General features: G+C 49.9%; 7 protein-coding genes across 7 annotated transcripts; 4 read left to right on the top strand and 3 right to left on the bottom strand.

Annotated features, from left to right (window-relative positions):
- Window positions 1–3,139: 3,139 nt before the first annotated feature.
- On the bottom strand, window positions 3,140–4,574 carry M421DRAFT_422134 (uncharacterized protein). Its single transcript, XM_033593065.1, has one exon. It carries the CDS (start codon window positions 4,135–4,137, stop codon window positions 3,187–3,189), a length of 951 nt encoding a protein of 316 aa, XP_033447143.1. The 5' UTR covers window positions 4,138–4,574; the 3' UTR covers window positions 3,140–3,186.
- On the bottom strand, window positions 4,243–4,470 carry M421DRAFT_66330 (uncharacterized protein; the record flags this gene model as incomplete). Its single annotated transcript, XM_033596311.1, has 1 exon — window positions 4,243–4,470. The coding sequence occupies one exon, from the start codon at window positions 4,468–4,470 to the stop codon at window positions 4,243–4,245; it is 228 nt and encodes a 75-aa protein (XP_033447144.1).
- A 1,933-nt stretch (window positions 4,575–6,507) lies between the features above and the next one.
- Window positions 6,508–10,692, top strand: M421DRAFT_394471 (uncharacterized protein; the record flags this gene model as incomplete). The annotated part of the gene is made up of 6 exons (XM_033590063.1): window positions 6,508–7,130; window positions 7,175–8,424; window positions 8,473–8,838; window positions 8,889–9,109; window positions 9,159–10,254; window positions 10,676–10,692. The coding sequence occupies exons 1-6, from the start codon at window positions 6,628–6,630 to the stop codon at window positions 10,690–10,692; spliced, it is 3,453 nt and encodes a 1,150-aa protein (XP_033447142.1). The 5' UTR covers window positions 6,508–6,627.
- A 3,439-nt stretch (window positions 10,693–14,131) lies between these two features.
- Window positions 14,132–16,762, bottom strand: M421DRAFT_6464 (glycoside hydrolase family 78 protein; the record flags this gene model as incomplete). The annotated part of the gene is made up of 3 exons (XM_033596182.1): window positions 14,132–15,150; window positions 15,198–16,457; window positions 16,510–16,762. 3 exons carry the CDS (start codon window positions 16,760–16,762, stop codon window positions 14,132–14,134), a joined length of 2,532 nt encoding a protein of 843 aa, XP_033447141.1.
- Window positions 16,763–16,979: 217 nt separating this feature from the next.
- On the top strand, window positions 16,980–17,535 carry M421DRAFT_186307 (uncharacterized protein). The gene is made up of 2 exons (XM_033587941.1): window positions 16,980–17,350; window positions 17,412–17,535. The coding sequence occupies exons 1-2, from the start codon at window positions 17,125–17,127 to the stop codon at window positions 17,450–17,452; spliced, it is 267 nt and encodes an 88-aa protein (XP_033447140.1). The 5' UTR covers window positions 16,980–17,124; the 3' UTR covers window positions 17,453–17,535.
- M421DRAFT_422130 (uncharacterized protein) lies at window positions 17,281–20,082 on the top strand. The gene has a single exon (XM_033593064.1). The coding sequence runs from the start codon at window positions 17,618–17,620 to the stop codon at window positions 19,862–19,864; it is 2,247 nt and encodes a 748-aa protein (XP_033447139.1). The 5' UTR covers window positions 17,281–17,617; the 3' UTR covers window positions 19,865–20,082.
- A 1,555-nt stretch (window positions 20,083–21,637) lies between these two features.
- On the top strand, window positions 21,638–23,281 carry M421DRAFT_66219 (general substrate transporter; the record flags this gene model as incomplete). Its single annotated transcript, XM_033596303.1, has 2 exons — window positions 21,638–22,815; window positions 22,888–23,281. 2 exons carry the CDS (start codon window positions 21,638–21,640, stop codon window positions 23,279–23,281), a joined length of 1,572 nt encoding a protein of 523 aa, XP_033447138.1.
- Between the last annotated feature and the right edge of the window lie 479 nt (window positions 23,282–23,760).

The following is a 23,760-nucleotide window of genomic DNA, read 5'->3' as shown; positions in this document are numbered from 1 at the left end:
CTGTGATAATAAATTATAGATGCTTTTTCTTCTAAGTATTGTGTATGCGAAAGAATCTACTAGTACAACCTAGGGTTAGTTGTATACAAACTAGGTTAGTAATATACCCAAACCAAACCTATACCTAGCACGTGCTACCCTACCTATACCTATCCCTAGTCACGTGCTACCCTCCCCTACCTATGGTCCGTGTAACCCTACCCTACCTATACCTATGGTCCGTGCGACCCTCCCCTACCTATACCTACGTCCGTGCGACCTATACCCTACCTATACCCTACCCTAGGTACATGGTACCCATCCGCCAGTCTAATCTACCTTAGGATTAGGTAATTAAGGTTAGTCCTAATAGCTAGACGTTAAATAAGCTTAGTATTACCTAGCTAAAGCACTTCAATACCTATACAAAAGACTAGAAGGTAGGTGCACACAGGCTGCTAATTGTGGACAGCTATAAGAGCTACAGCTCACATAAGTTCTACAAACACTGTAAGGAAGAGAAGATTATTGTTCTCTGTATGCCTGCTCACTTGTTGCACCTGCTGCAGCCACTTAATGTAGGTTGCTTTTCACCTTTAAAGCGGGCATATAGTAATAAGATTAGTAGCTTAGCATAGTACAGCTCTAAGCAGATTAAGAAGGAGGCTTTCCTACCAGCCTTTAAAGGAGCTTTTAAGAGGTTAATTACAAAGGAGAACATCTATGTAGGCTTTAGGGGCGCTAGACTAGTTCTACATAACCTAGAGGTGGTGATATTAAAGCTTGATGTGGTCCTTTATACGCCAACTCCACTAAAGCTAGAGGACACCCTATAGGAATTAAAAACTCTAAGCAACCTCTGTGAGATAGAGGCTTAGTTAACGCTAGTTTGTGAGCGTGTACAACTGCACAGAGATTCCCTAGTTTCTCCTCTGCTTAGAGCAGTTAAGCAGCTGAACAAGGGCATTGCACAGATAGGGCATGATAGCGTGTTAATGCAACAGGAAATAGCAGGGCTTCGCAAGGCAGTAGAGATAGCAACAGAGGTTAGAGGTTAAAAGAGGAAGTATATTTAGGCAGTAGAGAGTCTTATAGAAGGTAAGGTAGCTAATTTAATAGCTAAAAGGGAGGGTAGTAGGTAGCAGGGGGGCGGAGAGCCTGCAAAGAAGGTGCGCACACAGAGGCGTTGCAGACGTTGTAGAGAGACTAGCTACAACACTCACACCTGTGCAGTTAAAATTGTAGATGTATCTAATAGCGACGAGTCTAAATAGTATCTCTATCACCTGCAAATTGCAGTAAGTGGTGGTGGTGTTGCAGCATATCCATTGCAATTATCTTAACTCTGTTAGGTGGACCACTCGCTTAGGTTGGACCGCTCGCTTGTGAACTACGTTAGGTAGTGTTAGATTACCTTAAAGTGTAGCTGCATACCCTACTAGTAGTACCTCTACCTTAAATACTATAGTAATCTAAGATACTAAGCAATATAGACAAGTTTAGGTCTTAATCTAAGCTTATAAGTAACTCCTTCTAATAATTACTAAGTATAGTATAAGAAGGGTTCTTAAAGCTTATAAAAGGGGCTAAAGAGATACTATATAAAAATATCCTTATTAAGGCCTATATACAAGAGCTTAAAGAGTAATTAGTAGTAATAACTAAGAGAAAATTGTGTAAGAGAAAGTAGATTTAGTATAGTAGCACACTTAAGTATAGCCTAGCAGCATTATAGGTAGCTGCTAAGGTGTCTGTAGCAGCTTAGCTATCTAAGAAGACTTAGGGTAGAGGTAGTTAACTATAAGCTTAGTTAACTGTTTAGTGCTGTAGGAACTATAGCAAGACTAGACATAATATATAAATATGCTAGGAGGGTATAAAAATATCTTCTAAATCTAATATAAGTATACAGTATGCTAGGTTACTATTTAATAGCAAGTAGTTGTAGTTATAGTAACTTATGTTAGTTATGCTAAGAGAAAATGGCTAGTTTAGTGATATGGCTGGCTCGGTGATAATCTACGTTACTGCTTAATCTACCCTGTTAATACATATCTATTATCTTAAGAGGTGGCTGAGCTGTACACTTATAGAGGCGCAGAAAGTTGGTGGGGTGGGCCATTCGCTTGTACGGGCCACTCGCTTGTAAAACACGTTATGGATAACGTACTCTATCACCGAGCCGGTCATATCACCAAACCGGTCACTTAAAATCCCACCAAAAAACACAGAAACTATACCCCTGCATCTTAATAACTACTTAATAGAATCTTCTAAAAACTTCAGAATAGAGCTGCATCTATACTAATAAAACTATTTAAAAGTCTTAGACTAATAGCTAGTATAGATGTTAAGATAGCCTGCAGCTACCCCTGTATTTTAGTATCTTCTAAACAACATCTGCAATATAGGGCTAAGCACTCTAAGACTTTCAAACAGTCTTATTAGTATAGATGCAGCTCTATTCTGAAGTTTTTAGAAGATTCTATTAAGTAGTTATTGAGATGCAGGGGTATGGTTTCTGTGTTTTTTGGTGGGATTTTAAGTGACCGGTTTGGTGATATGACCGGCTCGGTGATAGAGTACGTTAACGTTATGAGATGTTAAATAGTAATTCGCAAATGTTCGCACAGAACAAGGCCTAGTTCATGTGTTGTCCTACGCACGTGAACCTGGATACGCCAATCGCAGTCGCTGTTCACGAACGCCAATTCGAGGGAATCTATAGAGAGGGTACTGGGTGGGTGGGGGGAACGTTAGGAATATGGGCCGCGGCGGAAGTAGGGTGGTTCTTTTGAACGAGTCGTGACAAGAAGGAAGGCCGCGGTGCAGTATGCGGTGGACATACCCGTCTGGATTTGAGATAGACCAGATGGCAGTGGCCAGGATCGCAATGCCAAAGAGGAAGAGCAGACTGGTCGCAACGTATGTCACTGTCTCGTGGTGGGACTGCTCGTCACGGGGCAGTAGTGTCATTGATGCGTGGATAGCTCTTTCAGCTCAAGCAATGAGGCAATTGGTAGGTTGTGGACAGGCTATGTAGTGATTCAACGGCGAGATACTGCAGGGAAGTCAGTATCTTAAGAATGGTTCTGCTCTGGGAAGCAATTAAGAGCGTCCATCTTCACGGGCTGTGTACGTGTCAGTGTGACTGATGCGTGTGGTGGTGACCAAAAAGGACGTCAATTGCCATGATTATATGAGGGTTCATTCTCCAGACTCCTTCACGGGTGCCATCATGCTCGAAGCTACACTTGTGATGCTGCTGCCACTCCCACTCAGCCTTCGACCATGCCTCTTCAAGGGGTCAGATGCAGTACTGATTGGACGTCCACCATTCTTAGGCTGTGCTGGGAAATAATCGCCGTTGTCACATTCGATGGCAACGACTCGATTCGGCGTCCTAGCCCTGCTCTGCACAGGGCTCATACGGAATGCCTCAGGGCTCCAGCTCCAACGCTGATTTGGGCTCTGTTGTCCGCCCGTATGCCTCCGTTGATGCCGGCGACCAGTTGGTGCAGCTGGTAGCTGCAGCCTAGAGTTGATACCCATCCACAATGCCTCTTCGTCCTCATTGCCTGTATCCCTCCAGCCACCCACGCCCTCGTAGTCTCGTGTGAGTCCTCCTTCACCAAGTAGATATGTGAAAGATCCACTCTTTGGCCCAAGATGGGCAGTCGGCACGGCCGTGTCCTGTGATGTTCCACTGCCGTTGCTGCTGATTCGTCGATTGCGGTTGCGCGGTTGGGACTTTCGTTCGGGCGAAGGGGGCTGGTGCTGCTGAGCAACAGGCTTCGCTGGGCTAGGAGACAGCCATGCACCCAAGAGTACAGTGCCGAGTTGTGCGTAAACTATGAAGCCACGGAAGGCTAGCAGTGAGAGTGCGATAGATGTGGTGATCACTGCAAGTATGGCAAGTGGGATGGACACCATCAAAATGATAAATGGAGCAACCGCATACAGGGGATTCCACGGGTTGAGCTCGATGTTCACCTTTCCCAGGCGGAACAACATCTTTGATGGTGTGGGTACTTTGGGCGCTGTGGAGGCGTTGAAGGAACGATGGGTAGGTGCGGGTGGATAGCATGTGAGAATGCGGAGACGCCAAGCCCGTCGACAGAGCGCGGCGTCTTCCAGCAGTAGATGCCAGCCTTCCATCTTCCCGTTGGGCTACAGACTCCACCTCTGTTCAGCCGTGGTGCTGTAAGGCTCAATGCTGGTGGCCGTTGGGTACGTCCCTGTGAGTTGTGCTGCTTTGGGACCCTACGCAACGCGTCTCATTCCGCGCTTGGGCGATATGCCAATACCAAGCACAATGGCACCGAGTGACGTCCCTTTGAAGATGCTCTCGTATTGCTCAACCTTGAGACGAGTGGAGTAGGGTTGGCGCCTGATGCGCATGAAGGTCGCTCCTGTCACAAGAAGCCATGTGCCAAAGAGGGCCTCGTAGCGGTACTTCTCGTACGCTTGTTCAAGCGGCGAGCTGACCATTGTGAGTGAGCAGAGGATTCTAAATAAGTGATAGGGACAGAGTGCGAGTGTGTGCAGTAAAAAAACAGCAGCAATCGATGATATACAGAGGAAGATGGGGTGAGAGCCGAAAGAGTGGTATCGTGATCCATTGCGTCATGCCGCCTTACTGTACCGGTACCGGTATGTCTCGGTAACTGCGCCCAGAACCTCACGCCAACGCCTTTGCCACACCACCACAACTACAACCCACCTGATTGTTTTAGACATTACAATAATGGTTTGCTTCTTGGAATTTTTCGTTCCTCTCCCGATCTCATTGTGCGCACAGCACAAAATATTATCAAGCCGATTCGTGCGTGTTGTTTCATTGTGTGCACGAGTCTTACTGTCCATTTACCTCCAGACAAACATGTCTCTTTGAGCGGCCAAAATGCAGGTACTATGAAGCTATGACTCCGGTCCTAAATTCTCGGGCCTTAAACATAGGAAAATCGCACATTGCGATCCAACTCAGTTACCGCATCACCATGCTACCATACGATTTGTCTCGAATCACACCACGCAACCTTACTTCTTCAAACAGCCACGGCCATGGCTGCGAAGGAAGGCACTGCGACACTGGATGGGGGTTTACATGTAAGCTCAAATAGTCGAGCTTTACCCGTTGTTTCCATCATTTTCATCGTTATTGGGATTGTGCTGATAATGGTGAGACTTCTGGCGTCAAAAGAATCATTGCTTAAAGCTGGCCTTTAAGATTGGTATCTGTTCCAGCAACGACACCGAAAACGCGCGGCCTTGGTATGGCCAGCAGTCAAGAAGTGCAGCGCCACCTGCGACCGAGAAGCCGGAGCCAGCCTTCGTCCAGCGACAGCTGGGGATGCTGAGCGCCTGGCAGAAGCCCACTACTTCAGTGCAGCCTCTGCTGCCACTTTGCCTGGATCGATCAGGCGCTGCTCACCAATCTCGTCGACCTGCTGACATGACCTTCAACGAACGGAAAAAATACCATTACAATCGCATTGATCGGCCAAATCCTATGCACGAATATGAATTCACGGGCGCCGGCACAAAGGGCCCAGCATAATGGAAGAAATACGCAGAGGAAGTGAAAGCACGCAAGCCCTGGTGGGAGAAGATACAGGACAAGCTGCGCTAGTGTTCGCCAAATCTTTGGTAAGATGTCAACACTGACTGCCACATCTAATGACTTCTGTGTAGAGGTAAAATAATCTTAGATATGGCATCTCAGTAAATGCGAATACAAGTGTGAGATGATACTGATAACCGTCTCTCAAGCCAGCCACAGCGGCACCCATAATCACCCGAGCGACCTCGCCCAGTACTCTACAAACGGAAGAAACGTTCATGCGCATGCGCACAACACTTCAAATCTCTGCGGGGCGTGGTGGAGTTCTGTAAAGCCTACTCTTACCACGTCTGCATGTCCTATTACAAGCCCCAGCCACGCCCTGCCGTGTCACGTCACCTATAGCCGTTGACGGGCTTGCAGAATGTCGGTATGTGTTTCTACTTCGCTTGTTTATTAACATGTCTCATGTTATTCAAGCAACACTACAAATTGCCGTTGCAATCATTACTGTGTTGGTTCAGCACGCGCGTTTCAACGTTGTCGCATCACCGAAATGGTACGCCGCGCACCAAACGCAGACGCCGTATGACCTTGAAAGAATCTCCTGTCTTGTTTCAGTCGTCTTGTTTCGGTCTTTGTTCATGTCCGTACATACCATTTCGTCGTGCGCCTCATTACTAATCAGTCGAATTGATGGTCCCTCAACACCACCAGCAATTTCCAAGATGCCGCACATTGACCGCTATTAGCTTCCTATGTGCGGGGCTTGACTGTTGATTGGACTCATGGATGACATTGAAAGCTCTCCTTTGATGCCTTGCATAAGGCTTTCGCGCACAGCACACTGACATGAGGCTTAGCATGTTTCGCACTCCTTACCTAGGTACCTTGCGTGCTTGCCACACCCACTGCCGCCGCTTGAAATATAGTACTTATTAAATCGACCCCTGGTCACAGGCACATGTCTCCGTACATGAGTACCTAGAAATGCTGTCGTCGCAGCAGGCCGCAGGCACCTCGCCCACAACACTTCACCTCATGTATTGACGACCTTTTGAGATACCCCATTACGACTTATAATAATGTTTGGCGCTGGAAAGCGAGTCTGGCACCTACCGCTTGCGGTCTTTGCAATCGCTGCGCTTCTATTCACCTTTGCTGGACTTGGATACGATCGATACGTCTTCACCAATACCCTCAATTCAAATACAGAAGGCTTTACGGCCTTCTTATCGGCAGATACCATCACTGCCATCAAAGACGATGCGCGACTACACCATGCCTTGCTGAGCTTCACCGAATCGATCGCACATACGTCGAGCGACCTTGGACATAGACTGGATCTTAGCGGTGTACAGGAATTTGGACATGCTCTGAGTCAGAGTGTTGTGGAACTTCGCAAGAGGCATGATGTTAGGAGTCGGAAGCGCAGTTCGCTGGACGACGTGAGCCAGGTCATGGAAAGTCTACTGTTTGAAATGGGACTGAACACTACTGGAGGATTGAGTGCAATTGTGGGAAATTTGGGCACTGCTCTGACCGGAGGTCTAGCAACTCCGGCGTTATTTCTTGGTATCGGTGTTGGGTATGTTGACAAGATTTGTTTCCCGACATGACTGACATGACCAGTGTCGGCGCGTCGACCGGTTTGAACATCACTGATATGATGACCGCCAGAGCACAAGCATCAATGGTTGCCAGTGCTTTCAATGCTTCCGCGACCGGTATCAACCTCGCTGCACAAAACATTGGAAGCGGTTTGGCAAGACAAATCACGCCCTGTCTTAGCCAGTCAAACATGATGAATATGCCTATTGGGCCTGCTGCGTACGCCCTGGCATCTGGGATTGGTAACTCGACTGCAAAAGCCCTGAATCTAACGAACGAGAAATTCCCACCTTCTAACGACTCTGGCATCGTAGCCGTAGCAGGCAATCTGGGGCTTGGGGTCAGCGCCCCAATTGTTTCAAATATCGACTTTCAAGCAGTGGTGAAGAGCGTCGGAGGAAACACAATAACCACTTCGCTCATGCAGCAACTACCTCAAATCGCTGCGGCTGCGGGGAACGGTCTTGGGGAAGGAGCAAAGATAGGACTTAGATTCGGACAGACGAGCCAAGTTGCGGGCACAGTGGGAAAGAGGCAGACAGTCACAGATCTCTCGCAGGGAGTCGACGTTCCGGGGGCTGTGAATTTGTTCACCAAAGGTTTTAGCCAGTCGCTCCTCATGGGCGTTGATGTCGCAAGCCTTTCGAGTAGCTTGAATCTCACCGGTACTCTCGGGGGCATGATGAGCCCAGCCATGCTCTCGGCACTCGCTGCAGGTGCTGGCTCAGGCATCGGCATGGGACTGGCGATTGGCTTCCAGTTCAAGGATGTGAATGCTGCGCCTCTCATTGTGCAAAGCAGTAACACCAGCAGCGATAGCATGCAGACTGCGATAGTAGCCGAAACGTTGGCGCAGAATCTTATCTCCAACTTCCTGCTCAACAGCACAGTTCCGCAGGCTGTCGGTGCCACGCTCTCAGACAAGACACCACAACTGCTCAAGAACGCAGATGTATCCAGGGTCATGGAGGGCTTTGCTCGAGGGACCATCGAAGGTATTTCTACTGCACTATCCTCTGTCGGTGGCCTCCAGAATCTTCTCAGTGGCAACTTCTCTGATAATGCATTGATAAATGTGCCTGCCTTGGAAGCAACAAAGTTCAACGACTCGGTCAACGGATCTGCTGTAGGTTTTGCGCGTGGCTTCATGGGAGAAGGGACAATCTTGATCGGGGACGTGCTCAAGAAGATGAACCAGAATGCGAACGGAACAGGTTCATCGCCTGACAGAAAGCGCGATGCAGAATTGTCAGCAGGAGCTGCAGCAACTGGTGAGTAGGTAAACTTTATAATCGTAAGATTTAGCTAACATGCATCAGTCCCGTATAATATAGAGACGGCACGTCAATTTCAGAACGACACGAGTGCAACCACTACCTTTCCACTCGCTATCAACGAAGCCACGGTCATGGGCGGCGTCCAGATGGCTATCAACACGCTCACTTGTCAAGGCATTGGAGGCATTGCGTCGATCACTCTTGGCGCAGTGAGTCAAAAGAAGAACAAAATAAGCCTAACGGACATGGTGAACATTCCACTTGATCCCCGGGTTGCGGCATCTTTGCCCCAAGGACCTGTAGAGTTCACATCGGATGGTAACACGTTTCGCATAGTTCTCAAAGATGCTGAGATATCGATCAATGGCTTGCCAGTCTTTCCTTTCGGAGTCCTCACGGCGCTTCATGGTACGTTTCCTAACAATACGGGTTTCAGCGCAACCACTGACTTTCCATAGTTTTGTTCGTCATGTTAGCGTTCCTCCTCACATTACCGCTATACCTTATCCTCGGCGTCGTGTGGCGCCTATCGGTTCTGGCTGGGTACCCTGTTAACGAAGTCAAGAATAAGAAGTGGCGAATGGGTCTACTGATCACGTTTGGAGTGTCAGCTGTGATTGGCATCATATTCGGTATGATCGGGATGGGCAATTCGCGACACTTCAGGGATGGTCATGGTGTATGCGCGTGCATGACAAGATCTATATTTTTATGCTGACGGATTGCAGGTTTTTGGTCTCATTGCTCTCATTCTGGTGCTCCCCACTGTCGGTTTCACCGTTGTCAGACTCCGCTCAGAGGCTATTTACCCTCTGCCAGCCAATTTCTCTGGCATTAAGGCGCCGTTTGCGCTCTTCAAGTCCGCTGATCAACGGATCTACCTGGTTAGTGGTATTCTCGTCCAGCTTGTCTTTACACTCGGCCAGATCACTTTCATCAACGGTTTCTCTACGTTGCGTTCGATTTCGCTCTGTATCGTCGATGCAGTGCTTACCTCAAGTTTTGTTGCGGGACTCATGGGTGTCCTTTTGATGGTGCAGATCACTGCAGGAGGGATGGTTGGCATCCGCACATGGCTCGAGCAGCACATAGCCAAGCGCGAGAAAGCCGGTGTGCAGCGAATGATTATAGTCGAAGCCGGAACGAATCCTCGCAAGAACTCGATCGCAATGTTCGGGTTCGGTGGCACCCGCTTAAACGCGCCGCCACATCTCGATCTTGATCGCTCACAACTTGTGCAGCGCAACACAGAAGAGCTCAAGGGTTTCGCGGACGAAACGATCAGCACACCATTCAATGTACGCAAAGAAGGTGCCCCGCACTTCATGGACTTCGAAAGACCCCGCCGGGTCAGTCCTCAGCCCTCGGCTGAATTCAGGGAGAATCCGTTCCTTTCGCCAGCCAAACAAAGAGACCTCGACGAGAGAGTCTACCCCAAGACAGCAGACTATCAATATAAATATACCTCCGCTGTAGGTGACAGCATAGACCACTACAGCGTACCAGCCGGCTACCAACCGGAACGAGCCGAGATCAGATCAGGCCGTCCATCATCAGATATCATCGACCCAATGAACTCGCCCATACCACCAGGACTTCGTGATCTACATCAGAGCTATGTTGGGTCGTCACTACTATTTGGATCGCCGCCAAAGACTCATGGTGTTACAATGGCTGATTTATTTCCTCCACCACCAGCCCCTCCGATGGATTTGCAGATGCAGCTGACGGCTAAAAGTGTGTCTAATAGTTATTCGAGACCTTTCAATGAAGGGAGGAGACCGAGTCGTGACGAATTAAGGGGGGCTGGGAGAGGGACGGGCGGTACGATTAGAACAAGACAGTATAGCTAGAAAATTTACTGGAGTTTGACTTCATTTGACTCTCTTTTGTCCTAATTACACATTCGGCAGACACAGCCATTGAGTGAGACACCATGTATGGAAATGCGTAATATTCGGCACTTATGTATATCGCCAGGTCGTACGTACCGCTGTACTTGACCACAGTTCATCGACGGTATCTTAGCCACGATGCCACAGCGGGGTTGCACAATAATATTTTGGAGGGTTTTGACAGACATGAGCATGCCAAAGCCTTCCCACAATCACCTTTCCACGACCATAGCAACTGTGTCCTCACAGAGACACAGGTCCACTACTGATACGTCTTATATCCCACATAAAACTCCCTAACGAACGTCTAATATGGGAAATCACGAGCTCCAAGTCAACCATTCTGATAGTTTCCCCTAAGAGGTGATAACCATGATCGTCATCTTTGGCATTCTCAAAATCGCCCTCTGGGCCTTCACTACCTAACTTTAGAACTGTGGTGTGATACCATATGGTGCGTGGTGCCACAGGCGTATATCAAAACATCGTGCGTGTGGCTAATACCGAGAGGGCGACGTGATCGACAGCTCATTGGAACCTTGGTTTAATGCGATGCCATACGTAGAGTAAAACCTGTACATCAGCGGTTGAATCGTCCCAATGGTGACAAAGTATGGTATGTATTTCTCTCAAGAGCTGCCCACGTAAATTTGTGCTTCATCAAAATCTTAGGGATCTTAACACAAGAAGGTCAGTCACTTGGTATTACCATCTTAGCATGACTTAGCATGGGAGAACATGTAGCGGTTATCTTTTATGTAAGACGTATTGGTGCTGCATGTAATAGTGATTGTGCAGCCTTGTGATGTTGACAGTAAAGAAACGCAGCCTTGTCTCAAAATCCCGCCATTGCTGGCTTCAGCATCCTTGCAGCGCAGCGTTGCGATTGAGCGAACAGTCGAGTATCTTTGGGCTGCGTTTGATTTCTAGCTGAGTCTGGCACTTGGCATATCCTTTGAATGTTGAGCTCATGCGCAAACTTATCTACCTAGCATACTACAACAGCACAGACTTCTATGGATGATACCTGGAATGCGGACGACAACAAAATTGTTTGTTTAATCTGTCATCATGATGCAGAACCCCCATGGTGAACTATTGTAGCTACACAATCGGATTGTGTCGCAGCAAGGATCGAGGTGAGGGTGCATATCACGTGATCTGCATCTGGATATTGGACCGATCAGACACTGGCGATCTACCACGCCATGGTGAACAGAATTGGGTACAGCTTGGAGCCGTGATTAGGAATCCAATCAGGGTATAGCTGGATCAGTATTAGTGTATATATTCTGCTCATTCAGCACTGTAGATAGAACAAGGAATTTGATCACTTTCTTCACACTTGATCAACGATCAGAGACTGCTCAGCTTCCACAGATTGGAAATCGATGATGAAATAGTTGAATGTTTACTCCAGTGAAATTTCAGAAGAAATTGCATTGCAATCAGACACATCGTCTGCGTATAGATTGACTAGCGAATGCTTGAACAAGGTCCGGAATCCATGTCGCAGCATCACTACATTGTTCCAAAACATATCCTCCAACCGTCGCTGCACAATGTATGAAGCCGAATCGATCATGCCTGCTTCTCACGTGGCTGTAAAAACTCGCACCGTATTTCTATCTTCCCCGCAATATCTTCAACAGTTAACTCTTCCACCACACTAAAGCACGACTCGTCACAGCCCTTCTACACAGATAATTACAATGGAAGCCTTTGTACCTCCCTCCGAATTCCTCTCACTACTCCAAAGAAGCCAAAGGCTTCGTCGTCGGCACCGGCGCCCTCGTTGCCGTTTTCTGTATCGCCTGGGGCTATGTGCATTACCACGGCGGGCCCATATGGATGCTAAGCGCTCGCAGCGAACGGCGCGACTAGAAACGCAAAACACGAGACACCGAGATGGCGCAAGCGGAAGATCGCGCGGATCACGCTGCCATGCAAGACTAAAGTAGATGATGGCAAATAAGAAGTTACATAAAGTAAAAGTGGAGGCACAAGAGACAGCCACTGCTGTGAGGACGTCGAATACTTGGTGTGAACGATGCACGCGCCGTCGCAGGGTGTAACTGCGTGAGCAGTGTCGGTCGGAGACTTTGATCAACGAGTGTATTGCTATCTGTTGTCGTGTTGTGTGATGTTGTGTTGTTCAAGCTCTCAGCTCTCAGGTAAGTGCACTTGCCCACCGGGCAGTGCCTGCTACAATAGGATATCATGTGATCTGAGCCACGTGGTTACACAGGGGGTTGACATCGCCGAGAAAAGGCCGAGAAAGCAGGAAGGGTTCAATGGAGAGCCTCACGCGGGGCGAGTGAAGCAGCTCTATGTGCAGCAGATTAAGGTGGAGAAGAGTGATTCGTTCGACCGGTGGGCTGAGCTGGAGGTTGATCGGATGTCGTACACGCTGGGCCGCGGGAAGGATATGGCGCCGCTGTATCGTCAGTGGCACGAGTCAAGTGCAGGTAGAGTTTGATAGCGCTCGCGTGAAGAGGAGCTAATATAGACAATGGTTTTTAGCCATTTGCAGTTAAACAATGTGTGCGATCTAATGGCACACATATTGGGATAAAGGAGTCAATGAAAACCCTTCTACCCCTCTGCAACATGTGGTAGCTACACAGAAGACTAGGGCATCACTGCAACACCACATTGTGAAAGGTGGTAGCGATGAGAGAACGAGGATCTTGGTAAGATGAGACTACATTCTGATTTTTGTTCCGTCACTAGGAGCTTGCTTTCTGATTGGTGTCAGATTGGGTGTTAGATCGGGTGTGAGCTTCGTTAGGCCCATAGGATCTATGAGGATGCAGGTAACGCTTCGTGCCTGAGTATTCAACTTGGGCCCTTTTGACGATTAACTGGAATCCATGTGGGATCTGCCTTATATCGTTCTTTTTTGCCCCTGGTTCGTTATCCAACCAGAGAATATTTGCTCATAGACCAGAGAGTTTATTGTGAACTCCTGGAACCTGATCTTGTGAATAAGTTCTCACTCCGGAAGAGGGCGGAGTTCTATGCCAGTGACCCACTGGCAACACAACTGACCTGCGTGCAGGTTCCATCATGAATGTACCCGCAACGACTCCAGTATGCGAGAAGAGTCATTTTGACCGCCGAGTCAATGCATCAGGCTCTTTGGTCCGCTGGGAAACCATCTTAGCTATCTGTTGTCATATCGATAAGAAACCTTCCAGCAAGGTCGAGCTCGTATGCTGGTAGAAGAGGATGTCCCGTTTCACTTCTGTAGGAACTGAGTGAAGTGAGTATGTGTGCATTCTTAGACCTAGGTAGATGAAACTTCATCTGTGTTTATCGCTCCCAATTATTGTTGTTATGTCTGAGGTGAATCTGGCTTTGAGATTTGTTTAATCGGTGAGGCTACACGTGACGATCGGTGCCTAAGAAGGAGCTTGGACTTTTAGGCGATAAGGAGATTCGCGTGCGGCGTTGCCTCGCATCGTCCAATCGGTCTCCTAAATTACCCGAGTCGTCGTCCAATTACAAGATATCTGACCCATAGTATGCCTGTCGGGCCAGATTGATGCAGAAGAAGTAAAAGGTAATGCATGGTCTTCCGTCCAGCTTTGCTCATTTTAGGCATCGATGATCTTTTCATAATTTCGAACTTTAGCTCATAGATTTCCGGGGCCATCCTCGCAACTATTTGCGATTTGAGAGGCGTGGGAGTTGCTCGCCTCGACAATTAGCGAAACGCGCCACCACGTTTTCGAGAAGGATCAATGAGAATTAGACCACCAGCACCGTGACAAAAGTTCTGGGTTGCTCCTGACACCGCAAGTCTAGGCGCGAATAGCAGAAAAGCGCGACAGCAGCGAGCGGATCCTGCTGGGTAGGCTGCTCTCTTGTCCTTCGCGTGTTCTAGATTGTGACTCTGGAGAACCAAGGTGTTTGGGTTCTGTCTCTTCCGCGGACGGGTCCTGGTCATTCGAGTCTTCAGACAAGAAGAACTTCTGCCATACTCCCGTCCCTTCGATCACCTCAGGTCCTTGGATGATCCAGCCTTGAGGCGACTGCAGCCGCGCACGTATGCCGTAAGGTGCAAGCACTTTCAGTGCACCGTGACCATCAATCTCATCGATCTCGAGCTCCACGCCAACAGTGCCGGCAACTGTCTCCATCACGCATTTGATATTCTTCAAACCAGACAGTACTGGCGCAACGCTGAAGAACTTCCAGCCAGGTTCGATTGGTTGCAGTCCGGCCAAATACCGAGGCATGAGTGATACAGGCCATGTTGACCAGCCATGCATAAGTGAGGTGTCGTGGCCATGTGGTGTTCCATCTGGCTTCATGGCTTCCCAGTGGCCCCCAGAATAGTTTTGGCTCGTAGTATCAGCCATGGGGCCCCATACTCGCTCGATGAGTTTAATGGCCTCCGCACCTCGGTCCCGCGAGAACAAAGCTTCGACTGCATAGCCTGTTGCATAAGGACTAGCAACATTTGCCACATCCCAGTGACCAAGTCCGCGGAACGCGCGAGGTAGCCCAGATTCCGGATCTGTCAAGTGTTCTATATCATCAGTGTGGGGAGGGAGTAGATCTAAAGTCATGGCATGGGCCTTGACGTCTTGACAGATGCCATTGGATGGAAGGCTGTTGTCCAAATGGTGAATTCCTGTGGAAGGGTCGTAGAAATGTCGCAAGATGCCGGCTTTGAGCTGGTGAGCCCGCACTTGATACTTCTGCTTGGTGGCAGAGTCGTTAGCTAAAACCATCATCGCCTGAAGTGCCTCGTAGTATACGTTGTTCAGCGCACCAGAAGCGCCGAAAACGGGCCCGCCAAGTGGGAACCAGTGCACTATAGATCGTCAGCTTGAGCAATCTGGTGGTCCATTAAATACTTACTGGACAGAGGTGGAGGCGCGATGACAACACCTTCGCTGATGTGTTGATCAACGTACGCCATCAGCTTCTCCAACGATTCATAGCATTTCGACCGCGTCTTTTCATCGCCAGTTTGTAACCAATAGTCTCGAATTGCAGCAACAAGCAAAAGTGCGTAGGATAACGAGTAGAAGGCATAGGTCGGGGGCTCTCCAGTACTGTCGTGGACCGGCGCTTGAATCGGACACAGATTGCCTAGATAACCGTCGCTGCTCTGATGACTTGTTAATAACTCGATGCTGCCTGCAACGGCTTCGAACGCCATGCTTGAGTGTGCAATCGATTGGCCCATGACGTAGAGATCTCCACCGAAACAGGCTCGGTCTCGTTTTGCACCATCGATCGTGCAGGCCAGCGCATTGGTACCAACCTGGAAATCTGCCAGGGTTCGCTGCTCGTCGGTGAGTAGTAGAGTGTTCTCGTAAAGAGCCTTGTCTGCAGGATCATGCACGCTGAGGTGGCGATACATGGCGACCCATTGGCAGGGACCACCGAATGCAACAGAGCCAGTGTTGTTCGCACTACCGCCGAGGATGGGTCTGATGTCGAGGCCCTCAACGCGAGCTAATTGACGACCTTGTATCGACACAGTAACAGTGTCGCCGTAGGTGACTGTCTCAACATCAAGCCATGTCTCCAGTTGTAGATCACCTATCGGCCACCTGCCTTTCTCTGCAACAGGGAAGATCGTGGACTCGGTAGAAAGGCCCTCGCATGCGTAAAGCACTCTCTCAGCTGCATCCAAGCAGAAGATCAGGCCATTGGCAACCATGTGGACAGCCCAACTTGCACCTCCGTTTTCGATCTGCACTTGGAAATGCACCCTCTTGTCCGCCCACCGTGTGCCTTGTCGACACGGTGCCCAGTGTTGGCCTCGTACAATGGTGCCCTCCTGAGTGACTTCCCAAGCCGAGGAAGTCTCGCCCTTTGCAACTGTACACATATCTACAGTCTTGACGCCGTCTTGCCAGATCTGATTCAACAGGGGGCTGGAGCAGGCGAACATGGACTTTGTGACATAACTGGGCCGAACCTGCTCGAAACCGACCCTTTTAAACGAGACGGCTGAATTAGGGGAAGACAGAACAATCTTCTGGTATCGCTGCGATCGCTGCGCGTAGACAGCTCTGATTGTCTGCGTAGATGACGAGGCGCGTACGTTCAAGGTGGTGCTGCGGTATGTGTCCATTGCGTTGGAGAAGAGGAAGAAAGGCCCGTCACCTGTTGGCTGTCGTCAGTATGTCACGAGTAATTGGGTACTCTCCATCCGTACCTGTGGCATGATCAATGCCCTCGATGCCCTCACTGTACACCACAGCGACATCAACGGAGTCTGGTCCTGAAGCCGAATCGATAATGAAGACAGGTAGCCCCCCTTCACATCGCTTGTAGTCCAATATAACCTCGGCTCGAGCAGATTCGTCTCCATCGTTCTCTAGGGTGAAAGTCGATGCGTCTGGTCCAAAGTCGACACGTCCAGCGTACCGCAAGATACTCACAGGCTGAATTACAGGCTTAGTAGACATGGTGGTGTTGAGGAACGCGATCAAAGCAAAAGTGTAGGTACGAAGACTCTTTTGAGGAAGCGCCACCGAAGAGGTAAAGTCCGACGCGACTTCAACATACCCATAGTACCCAGCGCGTCCGCATAAATTCTTTCACCGATGTGGCGTCCCCGGATGCGCGTGCAGTGTGGGGAAACAAGCGGCTCGTAACGCGGTGTACAAGGTGGACGTCCGGAGTTTGCCGGTCGGCTGCTTCAGTTGGCTTGGCTAGTGGGAATTTTAGCGTGACACTGGCCCGTGGACTGGCCCTGCCTCGTTGTCAACTGTCCACTTGACAACACCCGCTCCCCACCCCACGCTCCAGCCCTACACAGAGTGCATCAATGCCTGACGAAGACATCGCGAACAATGCAAAGGCCCTGGCGTGTCAGCAATGCGAGAAGCGTTTTACGCGCCCAGAAAATCTGGCTCGTCACATGAAAACGCGTGAGTCCTGTCCAGTGTCAAGCACTTCCCACAATCTTCGAGAAGCTGGGAAAGTCGGCGGCAGCAGCAGAATCAAGCTAGCCTTCAGCGGCCTATTGAAATTCGATATATCAGCAAATTTTGGTAGAGTCCCTTCTCATTTTCGGGAATCGTAGCTTGCGGCTGACGCTTTCGGCTGCTCAAGAGCCTCACGTGATTATCGCTGACACAGACTGCGGATACTAAGACGATCAAATACAAAAACACAAATGTCAAACATGCGGACGACAGTTCACAAGAAGTGATCTGCGAAAGAAGCATGAATTGCTGCACGAACGAGGTATCTCGAAAACACACCGTCGGTGGCCATTCAGGAGCCAATCATCTGGTAACGAGTCGCCTTCGGCGACGATGGACGCCACTTTGCCGAAGACTATCTCCCTAGATGGTCAGAGCATCGCTTCAAACGTGTACGTAGAGCCTCTGCATGATTCTGGACAGACACAGGGTGAGCCGGCGCAGCTTGATCAGGGCGCCATGCTCGGCTCTTGGACCGACCCCGTAGACATCGATCCCTACTTTGACTACACAACATTTGCGAGGCCTTGGAATTATCACCTCGATCACACTGTCGATACGTCTGATTGGTTATCGTCTCAGTTCTTTGCAGCTCTGCGTGAGACAGATCTCGCATACAGTCCACCTTTTCAGACATGGACCTCCGTTAATCATGACACTACCGCTATGGACATGCTAGGTATATTCGATCACAATGTCATTCCTTCGTCTAACTTCTCTTCGCATGAAGTCGGTGGATCACTATCGAGTGTGCCTGAGCCTTCACATGATTTGCAAGCCGCCGCTCCTCTGATGGACGAGCCTGCCGAAGGCCTCCTGCGTCGAACCTCTGGAGTCGCATCACCGCCAAATGAATCGTCACATGAAGATCGCCTGCCATTCGCATGGGACCCACGATCGAAGCGTATAGCAAGGGCAAAGCCCATCGTGCTCTCCACTGACGATCCAATATTTGCCAAAATCGACCACAAGGTCAGCGTGTCTCAGGCTACACTATCACGTGTTGAGGAATTCCTGCGCCCGCTACGACCCTCAAGCGGCGAGGACACGTTCATCATACCGGAGCTCCCTCTGGTCAATGTGTTTATCAGTCTGTTTTTCGATAATTTTACGCCTCAGGCACCGGTGCTGCACCGCCAAACCGTCATCGTCGAAAGCCTGCCTTCAGCCCTCCTAGCAATCATGATGGTCATCGGCTCGTGCTATAGTCGCTTACGGCATACGCGTAGATTCGGCATTATCGTCCTCGACCGCACGCGACAAAACCTGCTATGTTCGATAGAGGACGACAACAGCCTGATGCGGGAACCGCTGATCATCTACGCAACAGCACTTGTATGCTACATGGGCCTTTGGTGTGGCAACAAGCGTGCATTTGAGTTAGCGGAAGCACTCCGTCCTGTCGTGGTGACCTACATCAGGCGCTTACCAATGGACCACCGCCACCGGGCTCATGAGAACTTTCAAGGACATGCAGCCGACGCCTACGGACCTGTCAGCGCAGCAGCGGGTGTAAATGCTTCCTTAACATTACAGTCGCAATGGTTGCATTGGCGGACACAGGAAAGCCAAAAGAGACTGCGGTGGTTTGTGTACATGATCGACTCTCAATTCCCAGCCATTCTTGGCATGAGTGGCATGTTGACCTTCGCAGACATACGTAAATGGGAGTGTCCCTGTGACGAAGAGTTTTGGGCGGTAGCGACTGCAAAGTCCTGGAAGAATCGTCTGGGATCTGCTTCAGAGCCATCCTGTCCCGTGTTTGGGTCATTGACTGCATTACTTCTCTCAGCGCCGGGCCCATCAGCTAGCCACGACCTTCTCCCTACAGTTAACACATGGAGCGCGAATCTGCTCATGACCGTGATCATGTCGGAGGTCTTCCATTACCAAGAGAGGCTTGTAGTCCTCAGAACATACCAAGAAGATCCGCCGCTGCTGACAAGCTCTTCCCTTGGCAGCAGCCATGCAGCATGTCTACTCAACATGATAGACATTTGGCACAGCTCGTATAATGAACACCAGACTGGTCGTCCTGATACAACTTCGACCAACCTCCAGCAATGTTCAACGATCACCTACTACTTAGCTCGACTCTACTTGGTCTTCCCAGTCTCCGAAATTCAAGACTGTCTCGGAAGATCGGGGCCAGCGGACTCAAAGACCGCGATGATTAGACTGGGGGCATGGATTGACCAGTGTCCGGAACAAGCAGCGACTGTCTTGGAGGATGCATCGAAGTGCATCAGCATCATCTTAGCCAACAAAGGCGAGAGCGGCCCTTACGATCTGATCGGATTATTTTTGTGCCACATCGTCATCTGGTCTTTCGCGCATGTTGCTACACTCCATCAGAAAGAAGTCATGTTTCTTCAACTGCAAGGCAGTCAAAACATCTTGCAGTCAGTGTTGGAGGTATTTGAAGCCGGGTTCCTACGGAGAGGCAAAGTAGATGGTACAATCGATGCACCACAGCTTATTTTCAGGCACGCCATCCAGTCTTTGGTGCAACTGGGGACCTGGGGCGCATCTTCAAACCTAGCGTTGCTACTGTATCTGCATCCTGGTGTATCTGGATGAAAATTACTCTCAGATAGCTGGAAGAATCGACAATGAGACCTGCTGTAAACCGGCGCGGGAGATGATCCAGGGTCTGTACATGCACCGTTTACTATTTGTCAGGCTTTCTGAGAGCTACAAAGATTTGGTGTCGAGGCCAATATCTTTACTACGCGAGAGCCGTTTGTGCAGAAGTCATATAAATAGAAACAAACGAACGTCGGGCTCCCCCTGCCGCACTTCGACCTACGTTTAAGAGAGGCACTGGTAGATAGTACAAACACCTATCCGTCCTCTCCCTCCATCGGTCTTCAATTACAGTCCTGCACATCTATATCTACTATAGGAGAGACTCTCAACCTGTCTCTGGCCATAGTCACCTGCCGTTTCCTGCTAGTTCTCGATCACGAAAAGCCACCATGGCTTATCTTCGCATAAAAATGTCAAGAGGAAGAAGGGCGAGTTACCTAACGCCTGGACAGCGAGCGGCGACTAGTCACACCGGTGACCAATCAAAGAAAAGCTGATAGGCATTGAAAGCACGACGTGGCCGAGCCGCGAGGCACACTAACTACTGGGCGCACCTCATGTCGGACCGAAGACCGCTCCAACTTCCAGCCACTGCCGGGACACCTAAATTTGGCGATGTTGCGGCAGCTCACACGCCACTGCCTCTAGACATGCGTAACCTGACCGCGCAAGTGACTTTTCGGGCCACCAAGTTCGGTCGAGACATAGTTATTGTGCTCGAGATCCAAATATGCCGGGATCTCTGGTAGATTTGATATTCGGAACCATTTCGCTGCGCCAAACTGACACCTTCGCAGTCGTCTGTGCCGCGTTGCCACTCGTATTTGACGACGAAGAAGGACCACTTCGCCCACATCTGCATGGTCATCTCCAAGGACATCTGTACCCAACAAAATCGCCAGTGAGGGGCTAAGCACCTCAGTGGAGCCGCCGTGGTAGTGTCGGCAGAGTCTCCAGATCGGAGTATGACTGCTTACAGCGACATTCGTAAGTTGTAACAGCCACGGAAGTACATGGCTAGTAGGAAGCGCACCACCTCCGCCTGAAATCACGAGCCTGTTAGCCAGAACAATCGCCTCGTCCACCTTGTCGATCCTGACCTCTAATCGGCCAGAGGCAATTAACACCGCACCCGTCCGCACACATGCACAATTTCGCCAAGGGGGGCGGAAGTGGGTGTTCCAATGTTCGAGACCCCTGTAGCATGAAATTGACCAAAGAAAAGGCCCCGAGCGATCGATTGCAACTGTGACACTATCACTGCTCTCTTCACGAGCTATGAAGGCGCAACGCTGACCCTACAGGCGAACAGCAAGCGATTGAGTGTCACATGAGGTGGGCCAAAGCCAATCACCATACAAAAGAGAAACGAGCGTGGATGGTGTCCGGTTCCAAATCTACACAATAGGTATTACGCGTCGTTTGGCAGAACGGCCAATGCTCGGCGGATTGTACGATTTTGTACGAGCCCGTCCACCCCCAACGCGTCATGATCCGGAACCAGATTAAGCACCCGTCAGGTATCGACTCCACACTAAGCTACCCCAGGTTTCATCTCCGCAGCCGGTCCTTGGCGCGACATTATTATATGTCGGATCCGGGCCGTGTTTTTGTCTCCATCATTGAACGCCAGCACCCTGCGACGAAGGCTCCAGCTCAACGACGACTTCTATCGACCGCTCCACACGTTCGCAGTCAGAAATAACACTCCTCATGCAGACGATGAAGGACGAAGTCGAGAAGCAGGAGGTCTGCAGTGCCACCATGATCGAGGATGTTATCAACGACAGCGACCTTCAGCTCGGCGAGAGCCTTATCGAGAAAGAGCGCGACCAATCCCTCTGGGCTTCGGCCATGTCACACAAGCGGATCTTGGCCCATTCTCTCGCTGCGCTTCTGGCTGGAGGAGTCTTTGGCTACGACAGCGTCATCAATGGGGCCTCGTTGTCCATGCCTGCCTTTCTCCTCTATTTTGGCGAACACACGGCAACCGGCTCGTTGTTCGTCCCATCCATCTGGGCCTCTTTGTGGACCGCCATGTCGTACCTTCTACAAGCCATTGGCGGTTTTGGCATTGGATTCGTCTCTGACCGCATCGGGCGGAAATGGGCGTGTGTTGCTGCCTCATGTATCTCCATTGTCGGCGTTGGGGTACAATTCGCCGCTACCAGCCGAGGCATGCTTCTTGGTGGCAAAATGATCAACGGTTTCGCCATTGGCTGCATTTTTGCCTCAGCAACGGCGTGGGCGTCTGAGATCTCGCCTTTGCGTCTTCGCGGTCCTATGCAGTCTAGTATCGTCCTCTTCATGGTCTTGATGCAAGCAATTGGCCTTATCACGATTCGTGTTTACATCAGTAACCTCACACCCCACGCCTTCCGTATGGTGTTCGCTTTGCAATGGATCTGGCCCGCCGCTGCTGGTCTTGCATTCCTCGTCATGCCTGAGTCACCAAATTTCCTAGTACAGAGAGGCAAGATTGACGCCGCAAAGAAAGCGCTTCAGCGTCTGTATGGGTCTCAGAACCACATTAACGCACGTCTTGCTGTAATTCGTAAGCAGGTCGACCAAGAACGCCTCCAGTCAGAGGCACACGGCGACGCAAGCTACCTGGAGCTGTTCAGTGGTACAAACTTCAAGCGAACTTTCACGGTCATCTGGCTATTCCTTGCCACCGGACTCAACGGCGCGGCCCTCCTATCTCAGAACATATACTTTCTGATTATCGCTGGACTTCCAGCAATTCATGGATTCGATGTCGGTATTGGTGGCTTCGGTCTCGCTGTTGTTGCGATCGTGCTCAGTTGGTTCTACATGGAGAAATTCGGTCGTCGTTCACTATGGCTTGCGGGTGTAGGAGGCAACATTGTCGTCATGGCAATAATTGGTGCCCTGGATTACTCACCCGCTAAAGGCAGTCTGTGGGCAATTGCTATTCTGATGTGAGTTGATGCTTTGTGTTGCAGAAAGAGGCGCTCCCCGACAGAATCACAATGACTGACCAACACGTGCAGGAATGTCCTCATTGCGTGGCAGATTCTCACCATAACTTCGATAGGCTGGGTCATCACCGCCGAGTTGTCCTCGTACCGCTTGCGAGCGAAGACACAATCCATCGGTGTCATGGCGAGTGCCGGAACGACATGGCTGTTCACTTTCACGGTGCCATACATGTACAATACCGACGCGGGCAACCTTGGCGCCCGCACTGGCTTCGTATTCATGGGCAGCTCTGTGCTTTTGCTGATTGGGTCTTGGTTCCTGGTACCAGACCTTAAAGGCTTCACCACTGAGGAAGTAGATTGGCTCTACAAGCAGAAGATCTCAGTTAGGCATTTCCAGCAGTATGCTGATGGGAGGGCAAAAGAGGGCGCAGCTATGAGCGCTGAAGATACAACAGGTAAATAAACTTGCTAAGAACAATGTAACTAAATAGACGTTGTTAAACAAGTTACAAAGAAGTTAACGTGCTTTACAAGTGAGTGAGTCACGCGTATAAGTGAGTGACGCACCCCACCAACTTTGCGTACCTCTCCCATCTGGACGTACAATGGCTTCACCCAATGTTACTTGATTACTTTTAAATAAAGCAGATATTCAGTCTGCTATAACGCACATGTAACGTAGGTGTAGGGCGAGTCGCCCACTTTTGCCAAGACCCCACCAAAACATCAACTCTACACCAATGCCTCCACAACCACGTCAAATAGACGCGTCTAAAGAGGCTTAGATACAGCTTGCGCTACTAGCTCTTTAACAAGACCCTAATCTCTTAGTAAGACGCGCTACAGCTCTCTACAACGCGCCCTAAACAACTCTACATAACTAACTTACTGGACAACCTTCACGCGTTAATACTATAGCCAATTCACAGAATCTGACCACTG

This window comes from Didymella exigua, assembly GCF_010094145.1.
Source record: "Didymella exigua CBS 183.55 unplaced genomic scaffold M421scaffold_19, whole genome shotgun sequence".
NCBI lineage: Eukaryota > Fungi > Ascomycota > Dothideomycetes > Pleosporales > Didymellaceae > Didymella > Didymella exigua.
Note: the sequence above shows the minus strand (reverse complement) of the source record. Positions and strands in the feature narration are given on the sequence as shown.